The sequence below is a fragment of the Psammomys obesus genome, unplaced genomic scaffold (assembly GCF_907164565.1).
Source record: "Psammomys obesus unplaced genomic scaffold, mPsaObe1.curated_primary_1811, whole genome shotgun sequence".
NCBI classification, from domain to species: Eukaryota; Metazoa; Chordata; class Mammalia; order Rodentia; family Muridae; genus Psammomys; species Psammomys obesus.
This window is the reverse complement of record NW_026592118.1, coordinates 30,045,757-30,070,709: the sequence shown is the minus strand read 5'-3', so window position 1 is coordinate 30,070,709 and position 24,953 is coordinate 30,045,757. Positions and strand designations below refer to the sequence as shown.

The 24,953-nt window shown below is 41.2% G+C and overlaps 1 protein-coding gene across 1 annotated transcript; it reads left to right on the top strand.

Moving 5' to 3' along the window:
* The first annotated feature begins 3,132 nt into the window (after positions 1-3,132).
* On the top strand, positions 3,133-24,309 carry Samd9l (sterile alpha motif domain containing 9 like). The gene is made up of 3 exons (XM_055612947.1): positions 3,133-3,291; positions 6,447-6,584; positions 19,239-24,309. The coding sequence occupies exon 3, from the start codon at positions 19,260-19,262 to the stop codon at positions 24,003-24,005; it is 4,746 nt and encodes a 1,581-aa protein (XP_055468922.1). The 5' UTR covers positions 3,133-3,291; positions 6,447-6,584; positions 19,239-19,259; the 3' UTR covers positions 24,006-24,309.
* The last annotated feature ends 644 nt before the right edge of the window (positions 24,310-24,953 follow it).

The following is a 24,953-nucleotide window of genomic DNA, read 5'->3' as shown; positions in this document are numbered from 1 at the left end:
GGTGCTATCAAGCCTAAGGTAATGGAAATGAAGCGACTGACACTCCTGAAGGAAGTCAGGAGTTCCTGCTTCCCCTGCTTGAGGTGCTCTTGAGAGGTGAAAGACTACATAAAGCAAGAAGAAACTAAACTGAAGCCATTTTGAATAAGACTACCATTTTGAATAGGAGTCAAGCAAAGTTTAAGTTCCCAAGACCTCTCTGGATGAGTGGCATCCTGGTTGGCAATGAGACATGAATGCTGGGCAAGTTTCTCCACCACAGCTGAGCAAACCAACCAATGAGACCAGGATAAGTGTACCATAAAGAAACATCTCTTAATGTCCCCTATCCCCGAATCTTGACTGGCTGAAAATGTAACTGTAACTTGGCAAAGATGATTGTGGCTTTTGTGGCTTTTGTGATTTTGGCTCAGGGGTTACAGTTCAGCTCTGGGGTCTGTTCTGTGTCCCTTATCTATCAGTAGCTGCTTGATTGCAACCCACCTTTCCTTTCTGTGATGTGATGGTCGAGTTGTGTTGGATCCAACTGGACCTCATAAAAAGAAGAAATGGAAGCTTTATTGAAATTAGGACTTCATGCAGCTTCCGTGAGAGCTCCATTCATGATGAAGTGGCGTGTGGCAGTGATGCAGCTGTTTGGGGCCACACACACTCCTGGAAGTAATGCCTCGCCGATAATAGTGTGTAAGCAGGCCCAGTGAACTCATCGATCTCACAAAATTGAATATTGGTGAAATTGTACTTTGTAGTGTCATTGGTGCTCACCTGAAAGTCATTCCTTTTTAACAGGAAAAGGTAATGTGGCAAGAAACTCATTTCATACGGGGAGCAAGGGAGAGAAAGCTCAGCAGTAGGTCCTGTTCACAGAAACCATGGTCTAATCTCCCCACATTCAGAAGTGACAAGGTTGATAGACAAGCAGTAACCTTTTAGGACTTGGGTATAGCACTCACGAAGTGTCAAGATCCTCCAGAAGGTCATATGTGCTCTGAATCCGTGTCTAAGATATGGTAACGTCACTCTACTAGCCAAGATTCCAGGTCCAAAAATCAAAGGGTAGAAATGGACAGAGTATAAGTCTCTCATGGCTGAGAAGGAATGACAGAGTTCCTAACGTCTGTCAGTACGTGAAGAGATGCCTTACATGGAGGCTGACTAAGCAGAGAACCAAACTCGATGGTACGTGATTATCATTTGTCCCATTGCAGATGACATTCATCTGGATGAGCTGTGAGTTCTAGTGAAAAGGGTCTGCTCGCTAGGCTTCCCCGCAGTGACACTGGCTTCTCTCCTTTTTGTCTTTTGAAACTATTTTGTGAAGATGAAATTTGAAATGTTATGAAATATGTATGATATCCTCACAAATCTTTTCATTTACCGATTTGTTTATATTTCCATGGTTTCTCTGTCATTCGATGGGTCATGATGTATTTCTACAGTTAGTTTTGGTGTTCTAAGTTTCCTAGATTTAACTAGCAAGAACTTGCTTGATCTGAGTTGTTTTTTTTTTTGTTTTGTTTTGTTTTGTTTTGTTTTTTGAGAATTTTTAACAAATTCCAATTATTCTCTGAACTCTTCTGTGGTTATTTTCACATCCTTCAGGAAGGTATGCCCCTGTAGAATGGCCAGAAGTTGCTGATCAAAGTAAGCCCTTGGTTGCAGTGGAGATCTCAAGATACTGAAGAATCCAGGGCTGTGAGCCAGCAACCGAGGGCAGCAGGTGCTGGTAGAATAGAACCAGCCTGAACCTATGAGATGAGCTATGTGTGCTGTGATTGGCCGAGCCACAGCGGTGTAACTTGTCCAAAAGCCCTGTAATGGTATGATTCCTGATGAATTTTTCAGATATTATTATTTTTGGTATTTTACCCATATCTTCTATATTCACTTCCCTGCCCCTTCCCTAAAGAGCCCTCTCTTTTTCTACTTTCTCTATCAGATCAACTGTATCCTGCTACTCCCCTTTAGTCCCACCTTCTTCTGTATTTACCTCCCTCCTTCTCCTCCTTAAGGAGTCTCTCTTTTCCCATTTCTCCTGTCACATCACTTTTATCGCTAGTATCACATTACCTCCCTCCTTCAAAAGCCCTCCCTTCCAGAGCTGGAGAGGTCAAGGGCATCACAAGAACTACAGAATAAACTAACCTGAGCCCATGGGAGCTCACAGACTGAACCACCAACCAAGGAGCATGCATGGGCTGAAACTAAGACCCCTTACACATATGTAACAGATGTGCAACTTGGTCTTTCTGTGGGTCCCCTAACAATTGGAGGGGGGAAGAGGGGATACTTTGTTAGCTGCCTTTGGATCCCTTTCGCTTAGCTGGGCTGCTTTGTCTGGCCTCAGTGGGAGAGGATGCACTTAGTCCTGCTGCAACTTGGGGTGCTAGGGTAGGTTGGTATCAATAGGGGGCTCCTCTTCTCTGAGGAGAAGGAGAAGAATGGTGTAAGGGTGGGACTGGGAGGGGAGGAGAGGGCTGCAAAAAGACCATAAAGTGAATAAATTAATTAATGAAAAAATACTTCCCTTCCCAATGGATATATCTACAAAAACATTCTTGTACCTATGCAAGCGCACACGCACACACACACACACACACACACACACACACAATGTCCTGAATTATAGCCCACAGTAAAAGGCTTCTGCTTTGTTTCAGACACAGTTTTGTTCTTCAGTCAAGCCCTTAAAGGTTATCAATAATCTTAACTCCATTTGTTGTCCAAGTAAACTTTATATCCAAAAACAGCCATAATCTTAGAGTTAGAACTTTGGTTTATGAATTTGGGGGAGATATAAATCAACCAATAACAGATGCTAAGCTCACTCCAAGACTGATATTTCTGATTTCTTTGTGTTTGTATTCTCTCCAATTTCTTAGCTGTTGTGACCTAAAAATATGTCTGGTGAAAAAAATTGTTATCCACAGTTCACATTTACTGATAGTTTTCTATAATGTGTTTGTTTGTCTCCTATAGCCCTGGGGACCAAACACAGAACCCTATGCATACTAAACACATGCTCTGCCACTGGGCTACAGTCACCAGCCCTATAAAGAACTCTCTCTTCAAGATTATGAACTAAAACAAAACTGAAACTACTTCCTCATTCTGATTCTGCGCCAGAGTCCACAGAGGCAAAGCACTGAAGGCAGAGAACTCTGCAGCTTTAACCGCCCAAGTTTTTCGTCTTTGAACAGGATGCTTAGAACTGTATCTGAAGAAAAGAACACAGCTTTAATGTTACTGGTTTCAAGTTTCTAGAATAATAAAGTTTTCAGGAAAATTCTGGTAAGTTTCTGAACTATAAAATCTTTCCTCATTTTTATGGCTATAATGAAAAAGCTATTTCTTAAAGTTGTAGCTGTGTTTTTGTATCAATACACACTTGTAAATGAAGCATTATGTATAAAATATTAAGTTGATTAGTAACAGCAGCACATTATATTTGTAGGAGTCTATTTAACTGATGCTAACTTGCAAATGCCTTCCTGGACAGAAATGCTCGGGTAAAAAATGGTGAGAGCTGGTCAGAGTAATGAGTGGGCTTCTCATTATGCCAAATAGGCAGGAAAAGAAAAATAGAAAAATAACAAAAAGGGAGTCAGGAAACTAAACAACAACAAATACTTATAGTGGTACCTAGGATCTATTGTGATTATGTCAATTTCTACCTTCCTATTCTACATAATGTTAGATGCCTTTAAAAGTGTTGCTTGCACTTCATGAAAGGCAATACTGTCCAGAACTATAGCCATTTAATTTTCCCCTTCTCATCTGTTTCAAGCAGCAATAGAGTGGAAGAAGTGGAGGGGTTTATGTTGTTGCTGTTATTTTGGTTTGGTTTGGTTTATGGCGTTGTGTCAGTGTGTTCTTCAGGAAAACAAAACTGTATTGCTTGTGTTGAGTCTCACTGTACTGGACCATCAGAGAGTGTGTAGCCCTGTGGGGCTGAGCTACAACTGGGACCTTTCTGTTTAAACAGCCCTCCTGAGGGCTTGGAGATCAAGGGCACACTGTCTAGGACCCCTGAGGTAAAGGTATGTTTGTCTTTCTAGCTCAGCATCAGAGAGTAAAAACTGCCATGTTCTCTGGAGTCTTGGCATCCTGCAGCTGCTTTGAATAATTAACATGGTTACCAATATGTTTTATATTCACACTTTAAAACAGGCAAGCCTTGGTTTGCTCTTGTGCTTTCTGTATTTAAAACTTGGGCTGTACTAGGCAAATACAAGATTATAAATTTAGCTAATAGGCATTTGCAAACAGTTCAGATGATTATGATTTGATTTGGTTTAATTGAGCTGTAGTAGTCCATTTCATAAAGAAACGATACTGTAGACAAATATAAATAAAATCTGTGAGTAAAAACAAAAACAACAAAAACAAACCAGGAAAGCCGAGGAGTTCTAAGCAGCAAAGATTTGCAGTTTGACATTCTCAAAGGTTGTTCAAGCCAATGATGGCAATTTGATTTGCTTCATTCCAACGCTACCCATCCAGATGCGCTTAAAATTCATAAAATGCTAAGGATTTTAAAAGCTTTGCTGAATATCATAGATTTGAATCATGCTCCACACTGCTGGCATGTTGGAAGTAGGTTGGGGAATTTTTGACATATTGGCATTTCTAAGGGAATTTTCAAAGAGTTTAGAATGTCATATTGAGACAAGATGTTCCACTTAACAAGTTTGAAATTTAGGAAGTCGAGGTGTTTTCTATCTGAGAATATGTCTGTCTATCCCTTCGGCAGCCTCTTGTTTTGAATGAGCGATTACAGCTCTGATGTTTTTGGCAGCAGTCACAGCCTGGCAGAAGGAAATGGGCCGCAGAGGAAATTCCTGATGTACAGTGTTTTCTAGAATACTGAGTCTTGCTGGAATTTCTGTTTCCCCCTTTTGCTACATCCAAAGAGGGGATCTGTCCCCAGCCTTCTAGATAAACAGAGGGTGAGTGGCCGGTTAAATATTTAACTGAGTGCCCCGGACTGGAATCCGACACTGCCTCTGGCCCTGACCAAGGGAGCCGATAGAATGGGGCAAGTCCCTGGCAAGGATTCAGCTTCTGCAGTGGGCACTGAGGTCTGGAACACCAAGAAGCCTCATCCAGGGCTACCATGTAGGAGAAGTGGCCTCCTCTGGGCCTGAGTGCCCCAACAGGAAGCTGAGAAAGTATGTTGTGAAACTAGACGCTTGTAAGGACTTCAGGGAAGAAAAAAATCTGCTGATTCATCACCTTGCCGTTTTCTAAAACTTTCTTTTTGTGTGACCAGTTCATAGAATCTGGAGGTTGTTCTAGCCTAATGAGCGGAGCACTAAAGAGATTCCCCAGATTGCTGTCTCCCGTCCTAGCCAAGTACCTAGTAAGATGAGCTACCCACAAACACTGATAGCTCGAAAGCTTTCAGAAATGTAAATTTTCATTGTGAGAATGTATTCTGTTTATTCAGCAAGTTTTATTAAGAAGCCAGCATATGATATGACACTGTAGGTAGTGAGCACAAAAACTCAGTCTCGTGTAGTAATAAAATAATGAGTGAGTCAAATTAAACAAGATGAGTAAGTTAAAGTGTATGAAATATTTGTTTGTGATAAGTTCTTAATAAATAAAAAATAAATCCAGAAAAGGAATAAGAAATGCTGGTAAATGGGGCCAATAAGGCCGCTAAGCAGTGCCCCATAAGAAGGCAATATTTGATTAAAAAAAAAAAAACAAAAAAAAAAAACCTCAAGAAAATTCAGAACCAAGAACCAAGAGGATTCCAGAGAGATGAACAACCCCAAACAGGAGCTTGCACCATCTGCAGCAAGGAGCAACAAGACGGCGGCCAAGCAGCGAGATCTGATTCAGAGAGATGAAAAAGCAGTGTAAGAGCAGAGAGGTAGCAGCACGCCTTTTCATGTATGGCTTTGCACTGTCAGTCAGACGGAAGCCAGTGAGGAGAGTGAACAGAATATTGGTGGGATGTGACTAGTGTTTGTAACCCAGTCCCTCCAGGAGATTTACAGAAATCTCTGAAAAGACTGAAAACTACAAGACGGAAACTGAGCTCCTGAGCTTTTCCTCAAGTTCAAGAGAGACCAGAGGTGGGGGGTTGGGCTTGGACCCAAAAGGCGGGGTAACCAGCTGAAGAGTTAAACTACAGCACAGGAACTGAGTGGGAGAGAAGAAAGGCAAGCTTGCAAACAGCATGCTTTTAGGTGTTTATCTAATTAAAATGGTTTAAGCCTGGGAAAAGATGCCATGTAGGGAAAGAATATTCCTTTCACCATTCCATAAAGTGTATGTTTTAAAATGCTTGGGGTAGAAAATTAAAGGGGAAAAATACACCCTAAACAATTCCTAGACCACAATCCATCTGGTTGCGTTTTAATTTGCTGTGATGTTAACACTGCAGATGTTTTTGTTTGTTTGAGGTAATATATGCTCTACAAATACATTTTCAGGAAAACTGCAAAAGGACCAGCTCTGTCCTGCTTCCTGTTGACTGAAAGAGTGTGATTCTGCCACATTCCAGACCAAATAGCTCCAAGAACACACACCTCAAGTTTCTAATACAAAAAGAAGTTTCCAGAAAAGCTTTGGTAAGTTTCCAATCTTTATTTATTTATTTATTTATTTACTTACTTATTTATTTATCTATCTATTTATTTATTTATTTATTTTTGTTTATTTAATATTGCATTTATTTTATATGAATTGTTGTTTTGCCTGCTTGTATGTCAGTGTGAGGGAGTCAGATTCCTTCAAACTGGAGTTGTAGACAGTTGTGAGCTGCCATGTGGGCACTGGGAATTGAACCCGGATCCTCTGGAAGAGCTACTAGTGCTCTTAACCACTGAGCCAGCTCTCCATCCCCAATTTCTAATCTTAAAGGCTTATTTACTATCCTTAACAGCTTTAAGCTTTAAAAGCTAACGTCTAAAGTCAATTGCAAGCCCAGCAACTGAAGCAGGAGAGTCAGAGCTTTGAAGGCAGCCCCAGCAACATTTTGAATATACATCCCATCCCAAGCTCTATGAGATGCCGTCTTTAAAACAAAACAAAAATATCCTAATTCTGAATACTGAATCATATCTTTTAAAATGCATACTTTTTCAAATGTGTATGTTATTTCTTATTAAATATTCAAGAAGGAAAGCGAAGCATCGTTTCTTTTATACCTGTACTGTTAGCTGGGGCTAGTGCTTACTGTAGACAGCCTGGCGGGTGAACGTGCAGAATATTCTGACTGGGGACAACCAAGAATCCAAGCGTGCAGAACGATGTAGAACAAAATAACCAACGACAAACTTCTGTCCTATAAAACATGTCAAAAGTTATATCTAACCAAAGAGAGAAACTTGCAAAGTTTAGTCACCCTTTTCATCCAGTCTTGCCTTTGCAGCCAGCATGTAGTGACCATGTGAGGAAAAAAAAAAGTATTGCTGTAACATACGTTTCAGGAATATGAAACTTACTGCTCTACAGTTTCATTTCCTCCAAATGTGAGAGCAGGGTGTGCCCTGTTGAGCTCCAGCCAGGCTGAAGGCCGGATGCTGGGCTGCTGCTCAGGCTGCTTGAAATCAGCAGCCATGACAACACACTTTTTTTTTATTCTGCTGCACCCCAAAGAAAACAGTAAAAGCAGCATCCCTCTCCCATGCTGACAAAGAGGCTCCCCTCCACGCCCTATGCATTTCCTCTGAAGCAGGTGAAGGAAAACAGCCATGGTCTCCCTCCTATCGCCCCCTCTTCTGAAACAGCCTGGCTGGGAAGAGCCCTACATCACACGGTTTTCCTGATCACAGCTCCTTCCCTATGTGCACACGGTAGAGGTTTGTGCTCAATATCAAAAGCCCGTGTGCTTAAAATATGCCTACAGGCCAGTTTAAAGTTGAGGTCATGAAAACAGGCGAGGGATTCTGTGGAGGCATTAGGAATACTTCTCTCCCCACACCGTTGTCATTCTAAAACACAGCTTCTGTGTTGAGCTGCAGGGACATAGAAAATGTTCTTCGGACATTTTATATGGGGGGGGGCACAAACACCTGAAAGCGTCCTAAATGTAGCTCAGAGTAGAGTGCGTGTCTACCAGAGGAGACTGAGAGAGGAGGACAAGGAGGGAGAGGAAGAGGGAAGGAAAGGGGGAGAGAGAGAAGGGAAGAGAGAGAGAAATAAGGGAGGAGGGCTTTACTCTTCAACTACCATTGTAGAGACAGGGAGCTGAGGAAGTTTGTAATGATAAAGAGGCTACATCTTTTTCTTTTTTTTTAGTCCTGGGGGTTGAAGCAGGACCTTGCACATGGTAGGCAAGAATTCTGCCATGGAACTATATCCCAACTACGTTTTTTTTTCTTCTTAATTTTAGTCTAAGTTGCCCAGATCTTCATCCTTGAATAGTGAAGAAACTTGTGTGATAAGCAAGAGATAAAATGAGGAGAACAGATGGCAGCCACTGGATCTAAGACAGAAGCTTCTGTTTCCCTGTAAAGCAAACAGTAAAGGTCACAATGAAGGGAAGCTGCCACTGTGTGAGCTGACACGAAAACAAAGATCCCACCAGCTCCACATCTCACACACACGCACAGGCCACATAAACACACCACACACATGCCACACAAATAACACCACCTACCACACCCTACACTGTAAACATACAACCCTGTGCACCACACTTTCCACATCAGACACTTTACATACCACAAAACACAGCACAAGCACACACACACACACACACACCTCACATACACAACCATACACAGTTGTCACTAGGTATGCAGTAACCAGTAAACAGGACATCCTAATGTGCTTACCTTATAGATGGCCAGGGTGTATAAAACTAGCTGTAACTACTGGCCAGCAGAGAAGAGGAAGCCTGGAGCTCGTTATAATATCACAGTCTTTGTGATATTACAAGAAAACAGTTGGTGGCCTGAGTTGCTGGGAGATGTTTCTGGCCAAGAGAGGGTACCGCCTAACACAGACCAGGGCCAGTGTGCCAAGCACGACAGGAGCATCTTCAAAGGAGAGTCCATTTTCCCAGAACTGCAAGGGTGATTAGAATTGTAGAGAGCTGGGAATCTTGGGTAGAAAGAGACCAACTCCAAAGAAAAGCCGGTCTGAGAAAGACTCTCGTTCAGGAGCCATAATTAAGGCAACTGATAAGGAAACTAGGGTTCACAACAGACCTTCAGGTCCCTGAAGAATGTATGTTTACTAACTTCTCTTTTTAAAAATACCCTTCTCTTAGTTATGGTGAATAGTTAACTTAGAAATTGCAATTAGGCCTTGTCTCTGGATAATAAAATGAAGAGATTTCTAAGTTCTTTGTTACACAGACATTGCTAAACCATGAATTTCCATTAAAAAAAAAAAAAGTTTTTATTACTATTGCTTTGTAGTACAACTTGAGATTGGGGATGGAGATACCTCCAGATGATCTGTTGTTGTACAGGATTGTTTTGGAGATTCTGGGTTTTTTGTTTCTCCATATGAAGCTGAGAATCTTTTTTTCAAGGTCTGTAAAGAATTGAGTTGGTATTTTGATGGGAATTGCATTGAATCTGTAGATTGCTTTTGGCAGGATGGCCATTTTCACAATGTTAATCCTACCAATCCATGAGCACGGGAGATCTTTCCATCTTCTGAGATCTTCTTCAATTTCTTTCTTCAGAGACTTGAAGTTTTTCTCAAACAGGTCTTTCACTTGCTTGGTTAGTGTCACCCCAAGGTACTTTATGTGGTTAGTGGCTATTGTGAAGCGTGTTGTATCCCTAATTTCTTTCTCGGCCCTTTTGTCTTTGGTATACAGGAGGGCTTCTGATTTTTTTGAGTTGATTTTGTATCCTGCCACTTTGCTGAAGGTGTTTATCAACTGGAGGAGTTCTCTGGTTGAATTTTGGGGATCGCTCATATATACTATCATATCATCTGCGAATAGTGACACTTTGACCTCTTCCTTTCCGATTTGTATCCCCTTGATCTCCTTTAGTTGTCTTATTGCTCTGGCTAGGACTTCAAGCACTATGTTGAAGAGGTAGGGAGAGAGTGGGCAGCCTTGTCTTGTCCCTGATTTCAGTGGGATTGATTTAAGTTTCTCTCCATTGAGTTTGATGTTGGCTATAGGCTTGCTGTATATTGCCTTTACTATGTTTAGATATGTGCCTTGTATTCCTGATCTCTCCAAGACTTTAAACATGAATGGGTGTTGGACTTTGTCAAATGCTTTTTCAGCATCTAAGGAGATGGGATCAATAGAACCGCATAGAAGATCCAGAAATAAACCCACACACCTATGAATACTCGATATTTGACAAAGAAGCCAAAACCATTCAATGGAAAAAAGACAGCATCTTCAACAAATGGTGCTGGTCCAACTGGATGTCCACATGCAGAAAAATGAAAATAGATCTATATTTATCACCCTGCACAAAACTAAAGTCCAAGTGGATCAAAGACCTCAACATAAAACCAGATACTCTAAATCTGTTAGAAGAAAAAGTGGGGAACAGCCTAGAACTCATTGGCACAGGAGACAACTTCCTGAACAGAACACCAACAGCACAGGCTCTAAGAGCAACAATCAATAAATGGGACCTCATGAAACTGAAAAGCTTCTGTAAAGCAAAGGACACTGTCATCAAAACAAAACGCCTGCCTACAGATTGGGAAAGAATCTTCACTAACCCTTTATCTGACAGAGGACTAATATTGAGTATATACAAAGAACTAAAGAAGCTGAAAAGCAGCAAACCAAGTAATCCAATTAAAAAATGGGGAACAGAGCTAGACAGAGAATTCTCGACAGAGGAATATCGAATGGCAGAGAAACACTTAAAGAAATGCTCATCCTCATTAGCCATCAGGGAAATGCAAATCAAAACGACCCTGAGATATCACCTTACACCCATCAGAATGGCCAAGATGAAAAACTCAAGGGACAACACATGCTGGAGAGGTTGTGGAGAAAGGGGAACCCTCCTCCACTGCTGGTGGGAATGTAAACTGGTACAACCACTCTGGAAATCTATCTGGCACTTCCTAAGACAATTAGGAATAGTGCTTGCTCAAGACCCAGCTATACCACTGCTAGGGATATACCCCAAGTTTGCTCAAGTACACAAAAGGGATATTTGCTCAACCATGTTTATAGCAGCTTTATTTGTAATAGCCAGAACCTGGAAACAACTTAGATGTCCATCAACGGAGGAATGGGTACAGAAATTGTGGTATTTTTACACAATGGAATACTACTCAGCAATCAAAAAGGAGGAAATCATGAAATTTGCAGGCAAATGGTGGAATCTAGAAAAGATCATCTTGAGTGAAATATCCCAGAAGGAGAAAGACAAACATGGTATATACTCACTTATATAGACCTATAAGATATAATAAACATAATGAAATCTATACACCTAAAAAAGATAATCAAGAGAGCGGACATGGGGTAAGATTATCAATCCTCATTTTGAAAGACAGATGGGATACGCATTGAACATTGACAGGAGTCTACTGAGCGCATTGGAAAGACTCTAACTAGCGGTGTTTTCAAAGCAAAGACTCGTGACCAAACCTTTGGCAGGGTGCAGGGAATCATAAGAAAGAAGGGGAGTTAGACTGATGAGGAAAGGATAGGAGCTCCACAAGGACCAAAGATATCTGGGCACAGGGTCTTTTCTGAGACTGACATGCAACCAAGGACCATGTATGAATGTAACCTAGAACCTCTGCTCAGATGTAGCCTGTGGTAGCTCAGTAACCAATTGGTTTCCCATAGTGAGGGGAACAAGGACTGTTTCTAACAGGAACTCAGTGGCTGGCTCTTTGGCCTCCCCACCCCCCAAGGGAGGAGCAGTCCTGTTAGGCCACAGAGGAGAGCTTTGCAGCCAGTCCTGAAGATACCTGATAAAACAGGATCAGATGAATGGGGAGGAGGTCCCCCCTATCAGTGGACTTGGCAAGGGGCACGGGGGAGAGGAGGGAGGGAGGGAGGGACTGGGAGGGAATGAGGGATAGGGACACGGCTGGGGTACATAGTTAATAAAATGTAACTGATAAGAAAAAAATAAAATACGAAAAAAAAAAAACATGATTGTTTCACTATTGTAAAAATTACAATTTCTTCATTCAACAAATACTGGGCCTCAAGGGTTCACCTGTGAATGAGAAATAAAACCTGTCTGTTTTCTACACATTATACCTTAGTTCCTGAGACACGGATGAGAAAGACAAGTAAAACATATTGTGTGTGGATCTTAAAAAGAAAAAAAATGAAACAAGGAAGAGTAGATGAAAGTGCTGGAGGGAGAAGAGAGACTTGCTTAACACTGTTGGCAAAGGCCTCAACAGAGGCCTCCATGAGTTTGCGTAAAGAACTGCAAGGGTAAGGAAAGGAGCAATGGAGGCGTGGACAAGAGAGCAGTCTGAGCAGAGGAAATAGCTAGTTGGACCTATTCTGCAGTAGGCCGCCGTGTGGAGGAAGCCGCAAGGCAAGCCGGTGGCTGGAGTAGACAGACTGGCGGCAAAGCACAGCATGTGGACGGAGCCTATAGAACATGGAGCATTCAGCTTTTGCTTCAGGTGAAATGAGATGTCACTGAAGTTTTTGAGCAATCGGGGGTCTCCACTGACAGTCAACAAAACTGTTACTGCTATACTGAAAACATAATTAGGTGGGGAACTAGGCTAAAACCACAGCATAAAAGTAAATTGCTGTACAACTGAAACAGAATTTTCAAAGCGATGGCTTGTGGCTTAGGCCAGGATGACGGCAGCAAGGTTGTAAGAAACGGTGAAACCGGGAGGCTGAGGTTGCAGGTATTATGAATTGTGAAAGCAGCCAGAGGCTCTGTCACGAGCACCCTGTGCCAGAAATTTAGACTGACGCCCGTGTGCCTCTCCACAGTGTCAAAGTTTATTGAATTACAGTAAATTCACAAGGTTCCGTGGCTTAGAGGCATCAGTTTGCCAGACAGTCCTGCCGACCTCAGGAATGGGCTGAGACAGGTGCACGCTCTTTTATTTCAATCTTAATTACTAATAATAACTCACAGCACACAGAACACAGGGAATATCTCTCTCAGCATGTATAGATGTGGTTTACAGACTAAATACTAGTCAAATAGGGTACAGCAGAGTTGAGGACGTTTCAGAAGGGAGTTGAGAAAAAACGCAAGTAGAATCTGCATTGATAACAATCTACCTCTGAGGGAACAGGCTCCCCCGTGAGTCAGAATTGAGGGCAAAAGCACAGTTACCTGCGAAGATGGGAGCCCAGAGCTGGGTTGGAACAGGAGATGGTGGGTTCTAGTAGGGCCATTCTCTGAATGTTAGCATTTGACACATTTGTCAGGTAGCTGATGATAGGTTGGTATGGGGCTGTCACCATCGCAGGTGGGAGGTGTCTGGGCCTCCCCAGTTCCCTCTACTTTGTTCCTTCTTAACTGGAGCCCTGGATGTCAAAGCCACTCAGGTTCATTGTGTACATGTCTTTACTTTTGCTATTTTATATGTGTGTATATATGTGTAGAGAGCTTAGGTTTAGACCATGCAGTGTCCTTGGTTGGTGCTTCAGTCTCAGTAAGCCCTTCCAGGCCCAGGTTAGTTGGGACTGTTGGTCTTCTTGTGGAGCTCCTGTCTCCTCCAGGTCATTCTATATCCCCGCCCCCAACCCCCACTCCACTTTTCTACAAGGCTCCCTATGCTTCCCCCAATTTTTGTCTGTTAGTCTCAGTTTCTGTTTCCACCCATTGCTGGGCAGAACCTCTCAGGGGAGAGCCAAAGGCTTGGACAGCTCAGTTGATGAGGCTCCTGACCCTGAATCTGAGATATTTATATTTTCAACATCCCATACAAAAGAGAGCAATTTTAAAAATCAGCCTCTTTTATAAAGTGACTTCAGCAAACCCTTCAAGAACATATTGGGTAACTGCCTATACTATCAGTTCTATCTAGAGCTCATAAATGTATAGTATGGCAAGGCTCCTCTCTTCAGTTTTACCTGAGATGACTGAATTAGCTATTTTTGTGTTGCTCTGACAAAATCCTAACAGAAACCATTTAAAAAAAGAATAGATATTTTGGCTCACGGTTTCAGTTTTCTTTGGGTTCATGTTCTTAGGCATGATCTTGTGGTCGTAGGGGTCTACAGCTGAGGAGAGTTGTTCATACCATGGTAGACCAGAAGGCCAAGATGAAAGCAGGAACTAGGGACCAGAAATAAGCTTCAAAGGCCTGTTCCTAGTGAGCTACTTCTGCCAGATAAGTGCTGGGAGCCAAAGCCAGCTAGTGGAAAGTTATCAACAGCTGCACTGGGACCTTTAAGGTCATAGGTGAGAGATTTATGTTCCAGTAACTTTGAGACATCAGCTCATTAGGCTAGAGCATCTTGAGACATCTTAGCGAACATTCTTGCAGTATTTTGCATGATAAATCACCCTGCTATCTCTTGTGCCATAAACTATCCTGCTGACGCATTTCCCCTTCCTGCCTTCTCCCTATAAAGTTGTGTGAAATTTTTCAAATAAACAGGAGCTTGATCAGATTTTAGACTTGCTCTCCTTCTTTGTGCCTTTTGTTCCTTCATTCACCCCTCCTCTGGTACCCGCTGAATTCCCCAAGAGCCTGGGCAGTTAAGTCCGACTCTCATCCCATAAAGGTTTCACTGCCCTCCCAAACATTTGAAACACTAGATTCAAATCAGAACATGGGCACTGTGGATGTCTGTAGAGAAGTAGGAAGATCGGGGTTGGCACCTCAGTTCTGAGACTAGAAGAAAAAGCTACTTGTTTGTATTCCTTTGGCTGGCCCTTGGTTCAGAGAAACTGTCTGCTGCAAGAACACACATACCGTGTACCTGAGACTACCAACCAGAACTGAAGAAGCCTCAGTAGACTATGACTCAACTCCTTCAGTCAGGCTCCCAGGCACATTTCTCCTCCTCCCTCCCACCTTTAACCTCACAGAAGACAGTCTCACATTTTTCTCCTATTCATAGAGCAGAGCATCCTCCTCACATATCCCCAGCCCAACATCCCTCCCTATGTCTTACACCTACCACAACTTATTATTCTAGACCTTTTTGAGTATGCTTGGGTAACTTGCATGATTTATATTTTTACTCCTCTTAAATGGAGTTGCGAGTTTCCTGAAAGAACTTCACATCTGTTTGGGTCACCACTGATTTTAACATTATGCCTTGAACATCATAGATACTCAATAACTTCTTGTTGAATGAATAAAGTACAATAAATACACGACTTTTTGTGGAACCTCTTGAGACCACGCCCAGCTGATCATCTGAAATACATTTATAGGGTTCATTGTGCCTCTTGATTAGCTTGGTCATGATCTCAGATTGGAGCCAAAAGTAACTAAAAGAATCCAAGACACTAAGGCAACCAGGAAGAAATTCACTGAAGTGGAAGCTCCTCAATGGCTACAAGGCTACAGCCTTTGCCAATCCTTCTGATCAATGCACTAGCCATCACTTTTCCTGCTTTGGCCCATCATAGCCCTTGCACTCTCAAACCCCAGTTCTTCTCACCTAGTTTCCTTTATCAAGCTTGGAGATGAACCTCCTGGTGAGTTTGTGCAAAAATGCCAAACACAATTAGGTTAAACCTATATTTTGTTATATTTTATATAAGTAGTGGTTCATACATTAATAATTTTAAACAGACATTACTTAAAATTTGTTTTGTTGAGTCAATATACCAGATAATAAGTTTCATCACAGCATTTTCCTATACTTTGTTTTTGGTAATTTTCCTCTTCCAATAACCCCCTCCTTGTCCTACTGCTGCTGGTTTTCTTGGACTCCTGGTAGCTCTCTTTCTACTTATATGTCACGTGTATTTTATTACCTCCCTATTCTGCCCCCTTTCTTCCCTTTTAAGACCTCCTTTCCCTTCTCATGTTGCCCTTTCTAGTTTCACACAAACACACACACACACACGTTCACTTTATCTCTCCACACACACACAATCACTTTCTCTCTCCACACACACCTTATAAAAATTAAAATCTAAGTTCCTCATATGAGAGAAAGTGTGTGGCGTTTGTCTTTCTGAGACTAGGTTGCTTCACTTCCAGTTCCATCCATTTTCCTGTAAGTATAATGATTGTTTTTTCTTTACTACTGTTGTAAATAAAATTCATTTGTGTATGTGCACCACCTTTCTCCCCAAATACATCCACATACACCCCCGGGTTTTCTTTGGTTGTCCTGTAGTTCTTGGTAGTTTTACCAACTGCCTGTCAGTTATTTTTTTTTCATTATTTTAATTTTTATTTATTCATTTTACATCCTGGTCATAGCCTTCTCCCTTCTCTCTTCCCAGTCCCACCTATTTTCCTTGTTTTCCCTATCCTCCCTCTCCTACTCCTCAGACAAGGGGATTTCCCACCCCACTCCAGCATATCAAGTAATATCAGGACTGAGCTTATGTGGCTTCTGTGGCCTGCTGAGGCAGCCCCACCAGAGGAAAGTGATTGAAAAGCAGGCAACAGACTCCATGTCAGAGTGAGCCCCATTCCCCATACTAGGGAGCCCATATGAGGATGGGGCTGTCCATCCACTACATCTGTGTAGGGGGCCTAGGTCCAGCCCCGGCGTGGTTCTTGGTTGATGCTTCAGTTACCACAAACCACCATGGGCCCTGGAAAGTTGGCCTGTTGGTCTTCTTGTGGAACTCCTGTCCCTTCTTGGTCCTTCTATCCTTCCCCACACTCTTCCCCACACTCTTCCACAAGTTTCCCTGCACTCCACCCAGTGTTTGATTGTGGGTTTCTGCATCTGTGCACCACGTGTTTTGATCTCTTCATCTGTTAACATACGTTTAGGCTGGCTCACTATAGTGATGTGTTGGTATAATGTTCTTGTGGAATGTATACAATTTACCCTTGTTCATTCAAATGCTGATTTCTCTACCCTACTATCTGGTTTCAATCCAGACATTGTATTGTGATGCTTATTCTAAACATCATCTGTCTGAACTTTGTGTAAACATTCTATCATTTGTTCTCTGTGTTGTCAATAAAACAACCAGCCAATGCTGAGCAATGGAGAGAACAGGATGGGACATCATGTTCCAAAGGGGAAGAGAAAGAAGAGTGGGAGAGGACCTGGAAACATCAGGAGAAATAAACTGGACCTAAGATATGACTAAAAAGCAAATATAATGTGGGAAATCTGAATATAATGTGGGAAAAAGCAAATATAATGTGGGAGGAAGCTCTGCCTGAGGTTTAGGATGGAGTAATTATTTCCCAACATCGTGCTCTAGGTTAATTAAATAAATCTTAGTCTCTGTGTGATGATTTGGGTATAAAGATGGTTTAGGAATAACCACTGTTTAACTAAAAGATAAATCAATAGTAAATATTAATAATCACTAACAGTGAAGCAATAAACAAAGATTCTCAAGTACCTCTGTGGATGAGATGTAGAGCCTTCTGATTATGTACTAGGAGCCATAGAACTGGATTATAATGGCAACTCTGTTTTTAGTTTTTGGTGAACTGATTTCCATAATGGCTCTACCAGTTTCCATTCCCCCAAGCAGTAAAGAAGGGTTCCTCTTTCCCTACAACTGGCCAGTATCTGTTGTTTCCTCAAGGACAGTCATTCTACATGGGGTGAGTTGGAATCTCAAAGAAGTTTTAGTTTGCATTCCTCTGGTGCCTAAGGATGTTGACAGTTTGTTTGTTTGTTTGTTTCAAATAAATTTTGGCCATTTGTTTTTCTTCTTTTGAAAACTCTATTTAGCTCATTAGCTTATTTACTGGTTAAATGATTTGTTTGGTTATTTTAGAGTTACTTATGTATTTTATATATCAATCCTGGATTTGACATATAGTTGCTAACGACTGTCTATTTCCTCTGGTAATTGTTCCCTTTACGGTGCAGAAGATTTTAAATTTCATATCATCCCATATGTCAGTTCTTAGAATTATTTTCTATGCTACTGAAGTCCTTTCAGAAAGCTTTTGCTTATGTCTGTTACCAAACTTGGGGATCACAGCCTGTGCCCCAAATAAAGTCCAGTCATTTTTGTTTAATAAGCCAATTAGAAGAGAAAAAAAAGTGGAAATCAGAAACATGATATGTATTCATTGCAGCCTCATTATCCTTCTTCTGTGTCCTAAACTGAAATTAAAGTTAAAAGAGAGGTCTGAGAATATATACCTTTAAGCAGTCATGGTCAAGATTTGGTCCCACCCACTACTGACCCATCATTGTCTGGGCTTAGGTCTCAACTTGTCTGATAAGGTTTTAGAAATGTGTGAATCTGCTTCTGGGAGAGAATTTCTCTCTCTAGCTGGGGCCTTTTCTTTTTCCAGCATAAGGGAAACTCCAGATTCTTTGGGGTGCAATATTTCAATTGTCTGATGGCAAAATTGAGAGACATGGGTATTTCTTTAGATATATTTTTAGGTACCTTTATTTCTGCCAAACCTGTTACATGCCTATATATTGAAATATTTTAGCTATATTATCCTTAGCCAAGTTTCACATCTTACATTAAGACTTTGATTCATTTTCAATTGGATTTTGTGCTGAGTTAGAACTAGTTACCTGGTTTTATTCTTCTTTGTGTGAACATCTAGTTTGCTATAGACATCTGTTGGTTAGGTAGTCTTTTTTTCCAACATGTGCTTTTGACATTTGGGTGGAAGTTTAGATTACTGTGGCTATAGGAATTATTTCTAGATCCTCTAGTCTACGAATCTGTCCTTGTGTTAAATCCATGTTGTTTTGTCACTATGGCTCCAGAGTATAATTTTGAGATCAGGAATGATACCTCCACATTGTTCTTTATGTTCTCAGTGATGCTTTGGCCTATTCAGATCATTACCCTATTTGCTGATCAGTTTGAGTTTGGGATACTAATTTTTGTGGATGTTCATATATTTGAAGTTTAACTAAAATATTCTTCTATGAAAAGTAATGTTGTTACTGAAGATTCTAGTTTATGTCACAAAACCCTAACTTCCACATAGATAAGTCTAAAAAGAAAAGTCATCAAAGACAAAAGGTTTTTTTCACTTAGCTCACAGCTACTGCCTATTTCACTATCACAATTACAATTGCTTGTAATTAGGACTGTAAAACTAAAGAATGACTATGAAGCAGTTTTAAGTTATTCTTGAGAAATATCATATATCTATTTGTATAATGTTACATACCAAGTTGGCTATGTGATTTTAGTGATAAAATACAATGCTAAAATATTATTGTATTACTTTTTTCCAAGGAATAAATTTGAAGCTTGGACATGAATGGACAAACAACTCAACCTAAAATGATAAAAGACTGGACCAAAGAACATGTGAAAAAGTGGATAACTGAAGACCTTAACATTGATGAGAAATATGCTCAAATCTTGTTCAATGAAGAGGTAACAGGGATGGTCCTTCAAGAACTAACTGAAAAGGATCTTAGGGAAATGGGGTTACCACGGGGTCCTGCACTTCTGATAAGGCGTATGTATAACAAATTGAACAATTCCCCTGAAAGTGACAATCAAGATTCCAGACAATTAAGTATTACAAAACTCTCAATAAAAGAACACCAAAAAAGGATCAAAAATGAAGAAGAAAAATCAGTTTCATCCAATAGTGCTCATGATCTCAGAGAGACAGGACAGAATGAAGAGGAAGAGCCAAGTCTTAAGGAAGAAAATGCATTTAGTGATATAGCAACTAAAGACATGGAAGGTGGTCAGCCCAAACCAGAACAGATGGCTTGCATGCCCTACCCGTTTGATTCTTTCCATGAAGCCAAACAATATATAGAACATTCTATTCTACGAGTGCCTGAAACAGGGCCACTCAATTTAATCGACCCAGTACATGAATTCAAAGCTTTCACAAACACAGAAGCAGCCACAGAAGAGGACCTTAAGATGAAATTTAGCAATGAAGTCTTCAGATTTGCAGCAGCTTGTATGAACTCACGCACCAATGGCACTATCCATTTTGGAGTGAAAGACAAACCACACGGAGAAGTTGTTGGTGTGAAAGTCACCAATAAAGATGTCTTTATTAATCACTTCAATGTAATGATCACAAAGTATTTTGAAGACAGTGACATCAAGGAAGCCAGGGCATGTATACGGGAACCAAGGTTTGTGGAAGTCCTACTGCAAAACAATACTCCATCTAATAGATTTGTCATAGAGGTAGATGTTATTCCCAAACATTCCATATGTAAAGAAAAGTCTTTCTACATTATGATGCAAAGTTGCACCGATAAAACATGGAAACAGAGCAAAGATAGTTCATTGTTTGTGAGAGAAGGAGCTAGCTCTAAAAATATCCTGGCCAATGTCAAGCAGCGGGATAGAGAATTCAAAAAATTTCTAGAGAATTTAAAGACATGGACAAAGTCTAGAAAGGAGGCTGAAGAAGAACAACATAGGGTGGTGGTGAAGAAAGAGAGTGAAGGACTAAAACTGTCTAAACTTTTGACCAGACACCAAGGCTCACTGGATAAATCCTACTATGACTGGTACATTCTTGTAACAAATAACTGTGCACCAAATCAAACAGAGCACTTAGATTTTATAAAGGAAATTAAGTTGTTTGCTGTGCTGGATTTTGATCCTTTCTCTCGGGTCAAGGGAGTGGTCAAGGCTTACAGAGAAAGCAGAGTTGCAAACCTTCACCTGCCCAGTCAGTATGAAGAAAAAACTTCCATAGAAGAGAAAATTTCTTCTCTGAAACTTTATGAGCAGCCCAGCTGGATCTTCTGCAATGGCAGAGTAGACTTGAAGGATGAGTCGTGTCAACCTCTAGAGCCACAAGCATGGCAGAAAGAAAGGGCTTCTGGGGTTAGAAGACTTATTTCATTCCTCACAGATGAAAATATTTTAGTGAAAGGGAAGGTCTTGGTGGTGTTCCTCTTGCTTTCTCCAGTAGAAAACCAAAAAGATCCACTCATTGAGACTTTCTGTGCTTTCTATCAAGTTTTCAATGGAATGGACAATACGTTGTGTATCTGTGTTAACTCTGATATCTACCAACGATGGAGTGATCTACTACAAGTAAGACTGGGAATTGAAGATGATTTAGAAAAACACAGCATTTCCACTTTAAATATAGAACTGATCAACAATACCATCCTTAAACTGAAATCAGTCATTCAGTCTTCAAGAAGATTTTTGCCTTCCTGTGGATCCTCCTCCGTTATTCTGGAGAAAATGGAGGAAGATATCCTGACTGCACTGGAAATCCTCTGTGAAAATGAGTGTAGGGACACAGACATAGAGAAAGATGAATCTGAATTCCTAGAGTTTAAGAAATCGAGAGAAGAACACTTTTATCGAGGAGGCAAAGTATCCTGGTGGAACTTCTATTTTTCTTCTGAAAACTATTCCTCAGCTTTTGTGAAAAGGGATAGGTTTGAAGAACTTACTACTTTAATACAGCAGTGTGCAGACTCCCCTAAGCCGATCTTTGCCAAAGTCATCAACCTGTACCACCACCCAGGATGTGGCGGCACTACCTTGGCTATGCATGTTCTCTGGGACCTAAAGCAGAAGTTCCGATGTGCTGTATTGAAAAACAAAGCAACTGATTTTGCAGAGATTGGAGAACAAGTAAGCAAGCTGTTCAGCTACAAAGCTACCAGCCACCAGGACTACATTCCCGTTCTTCTCCTTGTAGATGATTTTGAAGATCAAGAAAACACCTACATTCTGCAGAATGCCATCAATTCCTTTATAGCAGAAAAGGGTCTGAGATATGAAAAGACACTAGTAATAATTTTGAACTGCATGAGATCGCAGAATCCAGATGAAAGTGCAAAGTTAGCGGACAGCATTTCACTCAAATACCAACTTTCTCCCAAAGAACAAAGAGCCTTTGAGGCCAAACTACAGGAAATTGAAAAGGAGTATAAGAACTGTGAAAACTTTTATTCCTTCATGATCTTGAAAGGCAACTTTGACAGGACCTACATAAAAAATGTGGTGAAGAACACACTGAAAGACCTGGACGCTTCCAGCAGGAAAGCCCAGCTCATTTCTTACCTGGCGTTACTCAACTCCTATGTTACTGACTCTACAATTTCAGTCTCACAGTGTGAGATATTTCTTGGAATCACTTACACCAGTAAATACGGGAAACCTGAAAGTGTAGAAGACAACATGGGAACCTATTCCACACTTCTAATAAGAACCGAAGTTTCAGAATACGGGAGATACACTGGTATACGCATCATTCACCCTCTAATTGCCATCTACTGTTTAAAAGAACTGGAAATGAGCTACGGAATGGATAAGTGTCAAATTGCACTGAATATGCTAAAAGACAATGTATTCTATGATTCTGGAATAGGAAGAGACAAATTTAAGCATGACGTGCAAACTCTTTTACTTACAAGACAACGCAAGGAGCATGGAGCTGAAACAGACACACTGTTTTCCCCCTTAATTGAAGAACTGCAGAATGAGGAAACCGAAAATGTCTTGACAGCAGGAAGTGATCGGTTCCCACAAAATGCATTCATTTGTCAAGCTTTGGCAAGACACTTCTATATTAAAGAGAAGAACTTTAGCACGGCTCTGGTCTGGGCAAATTTGGCCAAAAGGAAAGCACCTAAGAATTCCTATATTTCAGATACGCTCGGTCAAGTTTACAAAAGTGAGATCAAACAGTGGTTGGGTGAAAATAAGAGCTGTAAAACTATTAGTGTGGATGATCTAAAACATTTTCTAGAAATTGCCGAAAAAGCCTCCAAAGCTTTCAAAGAGTCTCAGCAGCAAACTGATAGCAAAGACTACGAAACTGAAGCCTGGTCTCCACAGAGGTCCCAAAGAAGATACGACACATACAATACAGCTGGCTTCTTCGGTGAAATAGAAGTAGGTCTTGATACTATCCAGCTTCTTCAGCTCACACCGCTTTTCCACAAAGAAAATGAAATGTTGAAAGAATCTATGGTACACTTTTTATCTGGAAAGGGGATCACCCCTCCAGACCCCAAAGATGAATATTATGTTGCTCTCAGCAACTTTACATTCCACCTACAGAATTTACAGTCGGATCTGAAAAGGTGCTTTGACTTTTTTTTGGATTATATGGGTCTTCTGAAACCAAGGAACACCCCAAAAGAAATGACAGAACTCTTACTAATGAAGAAAGTCACCCGGAGTTTCAAGAAATACTCAGAACTCTTCTGCCATTTGGATACCAACGTGTTACAGGGTAAAGAAGATCTGTTACTTCAAGAGGAGACCTGTAGGAAACGCATAGAAGCCTGGAGAGCAGACACGTTTTCGGGACTCCTCGAATATCTAAACCCAAACCACAAAGAAGTTAACAACATGGAAAATATAGTGAAAGATTACAGCTTCCTGTTACTGCAAAACAAGCGGCTAACAAAAGGGCTGACAAAAGAGACACAAAATTTCATTTTGGCCAACATTATTCTCAGTTGCCTCAAACCCAGCTCCAAGTACATCCTGCCATTTAACACGCTGAAAACAAAGCTCAGAGAGGTCCTGCAGATTGTGGGGCTCAACCACCCGCATCCTGATCCATATTTCCTGGCTTGCCTCTTGTTCTGGCCAGAAAACAAAGAGCTAGATCAAGATTCCACCTTAATAGAAAAATACGTCTCCTCCCTGAATCGGTCCTTCCGGAGACAGTACAGGCGCATGTGCAGGTCCAGGCAGCCGAGCACGCTCTTCTACCTGGGACAAAAGAAGGGTCTTCACAGTCTCGTCCACAAGGCCGAAATCGAACGGTACTTCAGTGAAGTGCAAGATTCAAATTCCTTCTGGCAGAGTGGAATAGTGTGGGAAAAGAGAGAGGTCAAAGACCTCCTACGCCTGCTGGATGGCCAGGCTGAAGGCAAGCTCATCTCTGTGGAATACGGAACAGAGGCAAAAATAAAAATACCGGTGACTTCCGTGTATTCGGGTTCACTCAGAAGTGGAAGGAACATAGAGAGAGTGTCGTTCTACCTAGGATTTTCCATCGAGGGCCCTCTGGCATACGGCATAAAAGTAATCTAGGAAGGCATGTTAGTTCAACTATGTGAATTGGCATTTCTTACTGTAGCCACTCTTCCTAGCCTACAGCATTTGCATGACACTACTGGCTTCAGTATAACCACACAGTTTTCTCCTTTTCCTCTCAATCAGTTATGGAATACTTTGGAGGGCAGGAAACATGTCCATACCACAGAGCTTGGCCCACAGAAGCAGCAGTCCTTCTACATCCTAAGTATGTATTCCCAAATACACACATTCAGTCAAGATGTTTCCCTTGCAATGAGTCACACTCTTAACTGCTCAATAAAATCTGTTGTAAATGAAATCACTTTTCTGATTTTGTTTCTTCTCTAGGAGACCAGAGATTTAACTAAGAAGAATGTGAACGTAGCCCTAGAGAGACAGCTCAGCAGTTAAGAGCACTTGCTACTCTCACTAGGACCTGAGTTCAGTTTCCAACACCCACGTCAGGTGGCTAATAACCACCTAAGTTCAGCACAAAGGGATCTAACGCCCTTCTGCCCAGCACTGACACCTGTGCTCACACTCACGCGTGCACGCACACACACAAACACACAATTAAAATAAAATTTAAAAACTAAACAATTGCAGAGACCTCTACTCTGGGCGAGCTGAAACTTTATACATATCAACACACTGCATCCATACATTAAGATCTTAATATATGTTAATTAATGTATCTCAATATATTACATTAAATAAATAGTCGGGGGTGTGCATGTGCACGTGTCTTCACGTGTGAGTGAGTGAGTGAGTGTGTGTGTGAGTGTGTGTGAAGGCATTGCCTACACAATTAGTGTGGCTTCAAGCAACTGCAGAGGCCCGCTCACCTCATCTTGGTGTTAGTAACAGCTTCTGTGTAAAGGAAGTACATTGCTCCTCACTCTCCATTGACCTCCTCCAATGCATGCATACACACACACACACACACACACACACACACACACA

Coding starts and splice junctions, on each gene's coding strand:
- Samd9l (XM_055612947.1), top strand. CDS start 19,260: ATGAATGGACAAACAACTCAACCTAAAATGATAAAAGACTGGACCAAA.